General features: G+C 36.6%; 1 protein-coding gene across 1 annotated transcript; it reads right to left on the reverse strand.

The window, feature by feature from the left end:
- Window positions 1-287: 287 nt before the first annotated feature.
- On the reverse strand, window positions 288-5,290 carry LOC131985245 (C-type mannose receptor 2-like). Its single transcript, XM_059350285.1, has 5 exons — window positions 5,254-5,290; window positions 4,448-4,819; window positions 3,215-3,642; window positions 2,125-2,230; window positions 288-1,248 (listed from the first exon to the last, which is right to left on the reverse strand). The coding sequence occupies exons 1-5, from the start codon at window positions 5,288-5,290 to the stop codon at window positions 1,244-1,246; spliced, it is 948 nt and encodes a 315-aa protein (XP_059206268.1). The 3' UTR covers window positions 288-1,243.
- Between the last annotated feature and the right edge of the window lie 1,571 nt (window positions 5,291-6,861).

Genomic DNA, 6,861 nt, shown 5'->3' on the forward strand with positions numbered 1-6,861 from the left:
GTTTTTTACTTTTACCTTTACCATATAGTCTGGTCTGTACTGTAAACATAGATGTGCTACTACTATAAATCTCCACTGTCACAGCAACCACACCATTACATTTTGCCTTGTGACTTCTGTCTCTAAATGCTCTTGTGAAGTAAGAAATTTTTATTCCATATTTTATTTTAGTCTATACCACTTATTGTTAATTTATTTCACTTTATCTATTTATGTCTTTTATTTCTGTCCTTGTGTCTCTGCTGTCCTTGTGCTTCTGTGTGTATTTTAATACAATGAGTTGAAAATCCTGTTTAACATTCCATATTTAATAAAGTATCGCACACAATCCATAGGCCATTGTTACAAAAGAAAACACATTTGAAGGAATTAATTGCTAAGAATAACAACTATTAACTGTTAACTATGATGTACTCAATGACAGGATCACATAGAGTCTTTTAAAGTTAGAAAAAGATCGCTAAGCATCAAGCATCAAAAGTTTTTAAATTTCAAAGGACTCTGCAGGCACTCATAAAACATTTAAATATGGCATAAACAAAAACATGTTGATATTTTTCAAACTCATTTCAAACCTTGCTACATGCTCTGAAGTCAAAAGCTGAAATATGTATTTTTAACATTTTTGAACAGGATGCATGCAAAAAAGAGAGACAGGGAATCAACATTCAGTTCATTTGCAATGGACTCACACAACACGGATATGATATCTGAGATATGATATCTGAGATACTGTAGCAACACAATATACAACCAAGCACAGCACACAAAAGCCTTTTTGTAATATGCACTGAAACTGAAACTATAACTTAAACACAGTAGCAATTAAAGAGTATTATGGGGGTCATCCCTATGTTCCTCGGGACTTATGTTCCCCGTTTTTTCCCAAAAAGGGTCCTTTGTTCCCCTGTAGCAATACATACCAAGCAATCTATCAATCTTTACCAGCAGGCCTACCGTCACATGGCCCACCTTAGCTCAAGCAGCCCAAAACTTACATTTGCACAGCAGCTACTTTCTGGTTACTTTGCAGTTCATTTTTGGGCCTTTTTAAATAGGGTTAGGGTTAGGGTTAGGCCTATTTGCCATGGAATTTGGCAGTAATGGTGGAAAAAGTAACAGACCGGGAACATAGGATCCTTTTTGGGAAAAGCGGGGGGAAAAGGGTCCTATGGTCCCCAGTCTCATACAAAGAGGGGAACATAGACACACTCCCGTATGATGTCCTCTGCACAATGACGTCTCAGCCTGTAAAGTTAGACAAGAAGATCAGTATCACTCTCATATCTGTCCCATTCAGCTACAGCCAGCAGACAGTTAGCTTAGCTTAGCACAAAGACTGGAAATGGGGGTACCACAGCACCTTTATGTTATTTCTTGTTTGTTTAACTGTCCAAACATATACTAGCTATCTTCCCTGCTTCTAGTCTTTGTGCAAATTTGAACTATATTTGCTGGCTGTGGTTGTTATTCCTCTAACAGTAGTAGTAGTAACAAAGTAACAAACAAGATATACCATGCTAGCTGTTAGCTCTCTGCTAAGCTAAAATAACTGGCTGCTTATAAAGACAATCCTGTAACCAAACAGCTGTTGGTCTAACAACAATTTAACCTCTAGGGGCAACAGCTGATATCTCTGGTGTAGTCAGCCAATATCTTGATAACAGACATCCAGATTTCTTTTTCAGAGTGTAAATCATTTTTTACAGTCAGATTAGCAACTTGAGATGCAAGATTGTTTTACAAGTAAAGCTAAATTATCAAGGCTACTAAAAGGCTAAATCAGTGTCAGATGGTGGGTTCAGGGACTGCATCTTGGCCAATGCCTTACGCTTCTTTTGCTCACCACACTAATTGTTCAGATCAATACTACTCGGACTACAAACTGAAACTACAACACTTGCTATACCAAAATATGACACTGTTGCCATCAAATTCTGCATCCATAAATAGAGATTAATACTGTACTAACAACTTGGATATCAGAGTGCTGGTGATCGCCTCATTTAACTTTCAGCATTAAAACAAATAGGTGTTTTTTTTTGCCAAAATGTTGAAATGTTGAACCCCCACATTCAAAAATATCTCCCCTAGGTCAAATTAGAATAATACAAAAGGGAATACCTTTGTCTTTCTTCTCCTTTTGTTCCTTGTGAAAGGTTTGCCCATCCGTCTCTCTCCAGCGGAGTTTAAAGTCTGGTATTCCATGCTTCTCCAGTTTAGCATGCAGCTGCAGAGAAATGAAAGTTAAAACTGTGAATATTACTTCATTATAACCTAGCACACATCTACCTCTGTTCTTATTCCAGGCAAATTTATTAGGTTAAACTATGGAGTATACTGTAGTGTACTTTAGTGGTAAAGTGGATGCTGGGTCTAGTGAAGGCCCGTTACCAAATAAAGATTATTTGTCTACTCAGATATGTTTGCTCTGAAAGCCTTCAGACCCTGTTACCAGTCAGCGACTCCTCAAGTTATATAAACTACTTAAAAACCTACTTGGATCGGCCAGAAATGTATATATTACTAATCCATAAACATTAGATGTAACAGTAAAACAATGTCAGATAATATTTTACTGCAGAATGAGTCTGTTTACTTTTGATACTTTGAGTACATTTAAATGATAAAACATACATGCTTTTACTTAAGAAAGGCTTTAATTGCAGGACTTTTACTTTTCGTGGAGTATTTTAAATTCTGAATTCTTCCTCCATGATAAAACTGCGACTTTGCTTTTGAATTCCTTTGCATGCTAAGAATTTGCCAGGGTGTTTGCTAACATTTTAATGGGACAAAAGTAGCAGATCTAGAATAATATAAAAGGGAATATATAAATAGAAAACACAATTGACTGAGTGTTGTGGTTATCATTATTGTAAGAGAAAGAAGTTATATCTATATATATATATATATATATGTATATCACATTTGATGGAATGTTCATCGGGAAATGTCAGATATTCAGAGTTAAGAATAAATAATTGTATTTAGTGGTAATATGTTTCCATTCTTTTTACAGTTAATGGGATTTTTTCCTTCCACAGGTATTACAAAGGTCATTACATTTGTTCTGTGTCTGTGCTGAAACCCTGTATATGAGACGCTAGCTAACATAAGGGCCTTTATGGTTGCTAACACTCCACCAACCCGGGCCAAGCCAAAGTCACTACGAGTGATTGCGTTATATTTAGCAGCTTAAAACCTACTGTACCTGCTCTAAAATCTGCTGCTGAAGAGCAGGATCACTCAGGTCGGCCTTAGACTGGAACTTTAACTTCAATGCTGTTTTGTGCTCTGACCCAGTTTGACAGATAAAATGGCGTTTAGTCTTACAGTGAACATCAAACCACTTTCCTGTGGCTATGCTGACTGCGCCACACGCTGTCATATTGCCGGCAGTGCTGTCAGGCTGGCCCTTGTTCCAGTAACCAAAAGTTCTGGTAGTCTGGTCAGACCAGGACTCCCACATCCTTCTGTAGAGACCGATCCAGGTGTTTTCTGACAGCAGTGAGGAGATGTTTTCTTTCTCAGACTGGCTCCTCACACTCGCAAGTTGTGTGTAGTTGGCCCTACAGAATTTCCTGGCTTTGTGTTGAGTCTTCTTAGTTTGCACTAAGATGTACTTGGAGGGACCTTGTTCTGAAAGAAAGACAAAGGTTGGACTATGGATTAACATTTTAAATGACATTGTTTACCAGGATAAAATATTTAAGTAACGATTACTCTCAATAGAAAAACAAACTTCCTTTGTATGATACTAAAATCTTAATATCATTGTAACACTTTATCCATTATTCTTTGTAGTTGTCAGTCATGTGAAGATGTGAGGTAATACTTTTCAGTCTGCTTTCTATATTCTATATACCACTGCCTATTATGCTTAAATCATATGACCAAACACTAGAGGACTTTGAAAATAATTTTAAAAGACTAAAGTCTGACACTCTCTTACAAAAGACAGATAAAAGAAAGATAATTTGATTTGTTTTGTCACAGACTGAGATAATTCAAAGACTAGGAATCTTGTCATAATTGCAAATAATTATTTTTTAGATTATTTCCTGCTCCTTGTGGAATATATTGTGACAAAAAAACAAACAATTACTTATATATCCACAAAACATATCACTCTATAGTCTCAAGATTAAAGATATCATATATCGACAAATTTAAGTGTATGTGCGTACAAACTTTTTTACTACTTTACCTATCTGTACATTTTTTATTTTATTTTATTGTTTTCCTGTTAGTCATCATTAAATGTTTGTACACAATGTGTTAATCCAGCAGTACCCACCCTAATGAAGACCCTATGATGTTGAAACTGGTTGGCATTTTAAATCAAACGTCCTCCTAAATGTAATCCAGCTTTACTCCTTGTGTCATCTTTTCTTCTCTGTTGAAATACTAATAAAGCACCTTTGAACTGTTAATATTTTCTTACCATAGTAGCAGACTGAAGGACGAGAACGATCACACTCAGTGTTGTACCAAAACCCTTCTTTTGTCATCACACAGCAGTTCTTTCTGTGGTCATTGTCAGGCTGGTTTTTTGCCCAGTTACTAAATAAGTCATTGTTCAATTTTACATTTCCCAGATACCACTTCCAAACTCTCAGGCCATCATAAAGCCCTATCCATGCAGATTTTCCGTTGCCCTTTAAAACACGCAGCAGCCTTTGGTTCTCCTCATGATTTGTCACAGTGGCAAGGTCATGGAACCTCTCTCTGCAGTAAGTCTGAGCTTCAGTCCAGGTCTTTAACTTCTGTACATAGTGGTACTCTCTGACGAACTTTGTAGACAGAACAGACAGCCCTGGTGGATAAAAGACTCATGTAATAACTATGCAACAAAACAACCATTGTGTATAATAACAATAAATGTGTATAACTTAATAACTTTGTATGTGCACCATTAGAGAGATAACGTGATTGAGTTGAATGTAGATGCTATAGTTTGAAATGATGTTAAGTTGGATTGCATTATTGTAGTATTCATGTAACACACACACATTTACAGTGGGTCAATGCAGTGTGTGTGTGTGTGTGTGTGTGTAACTTTGTATGTGCACCATTAGAGAGATAACGTGATTGAGTTGAATGTAGATGCTATAGTTTGAAATTATGTTAAGTTGGATTGCATTATTGTAGTATTCATGTAACACACACACATTTACAGTGGGTCAATGCAGTGTGTGTGTGTGTGTGTGTGTGTGTCACTCCCTTACACACAAATTTAACACATCTAACCTGAAAGAATGAGCACCAACAGCAGTGTCTTCTCCATCCTGGAAGTAGAAACATTCAGAACACATTTCTTCTCAGAAACAACGACTTGAATCTTACAGGAAAAGTGGTATAAAACTAGTTTTGCCTTAAGGTAAAAAAAAAAAAAAAAAAGAAGAAGCCTTTAAAATATCTGGGGTGGGATATTAAAATGCATTTGTGTTGCATCAAATATACAGAATACAAGTTTTGCATATAGGGATAATAGCTCAAGTTAGTAAATTCTATTAAAAATAACTAACTGGCATTCAAAATTAATCAATACATTTGTCTTACACATAACAGGTCTAATTATTTTTCTGAGTAGCAAAGGAAACCTGAAAAGCAGGAAAAGCATTTAAATTAAAATTAAAACTTTTTTTTATTAGAGATTCATGACGAAAACAACTTGCCACACAGTGCTGAGCTGCAAATTAATCTTCAGGTTCTCAGCTCTCAGAGGATGTACACCACTTCTATGTGGCATCTAGTGTTGACCTGCTAGCTCCCCCTAAAAATCGCCTGTCCCCCCACCCTAATTCTCTATAACAGGGAAAGGAATGGTATCAGGTCCATTTCCATGCTCAAATAAGTCTCATCATTTTTTGCAGCAATTTTTGGGTTGATATCATTTGCTACACAGACTTGATGCCTATTTTTAAATGATACAAATGGTTTAGAAATTCCTCCAAAACACCACATTAACACACTAAGTCCTCAAGGAACACCCGAGGGAAAAATCCATGCTGAGCTTTTTGAGATTTCTGCAAGAATTACATTTTTTGGCTATTGGGTGGCAAGCACTTCTGTTCTGGAAACTGCTGAGAAACCCCTTTGTTGGCAATATACCCAGGAAAGCCATGCATCCTCTGAATGCTCCAAGTCTTTAGTTTATGGTTATAAAGTTTCATGAAGCGGTGATTAACCTAGAGGTCACAACAGGTTATTTTATACAGCCAGGTCAAGTTAAAAAAAAAAGATCTTACTACAATGAAATGTCTGACTATGTGGACTAACATAATCACACATAAATACATTTGGCTTATTGAGTCTCAGCTTTCTATTCATTCCAAATTTATGCAACTCCAAGACTGGTTAGGGGCCCCAGCAGGCAGAAATTTTCAAATACAATAGATGAAAATAATTTATACTGAAAATATTCATACTGAAAGAGAAAAACTGTGTGGTTTCTGCCCCAAACCGCATGAGATTAGTATAAAGTGTCTGTTAAGGGTGGGACTTGCTGGAACCCATTTTCACTCAGATATCTTGAGGTCAGAGGTCAGGGACCCCTTGAAAATGGCCATGCCAATTTTTTTCCCTTGATTAAACTTTGCCAAACTTTGGAGAGCTATTTCGCCCCCTTCCTGACAAGATTTAACTGACATTGATGGTACCAAAATGGATTCCTTACCAGCAGCTTTATCACCCAGAAGTCAGCTAAACGTTGTGATGGTCCACAAATGCTAAGGAGCCAAACAATTTCAGTGCAATAATTCTCGAAGAAGAAGAATATAGAAAAAAATAAACAAAGGCACAAAATCATTTGTCCTACCTTGGAACTTTCCAGGTATTGCCTCCGCGGTTTGTCTT

Source organism: Centropristis striata, chromosome 14 (assembly GCF_030273125.1).
Source record: "Centropristis striata isolate RG_2023a ecotype Rhode Island chromosome 14, C.striata_1.0, whole genome shotgun sequence".
Classification (NCBI taxonomy): Eukaryota; Metazoa; Chordata; class Actinopteri; order Perciformes; family Serranidae; genus Centropristis; species Centropristis striata.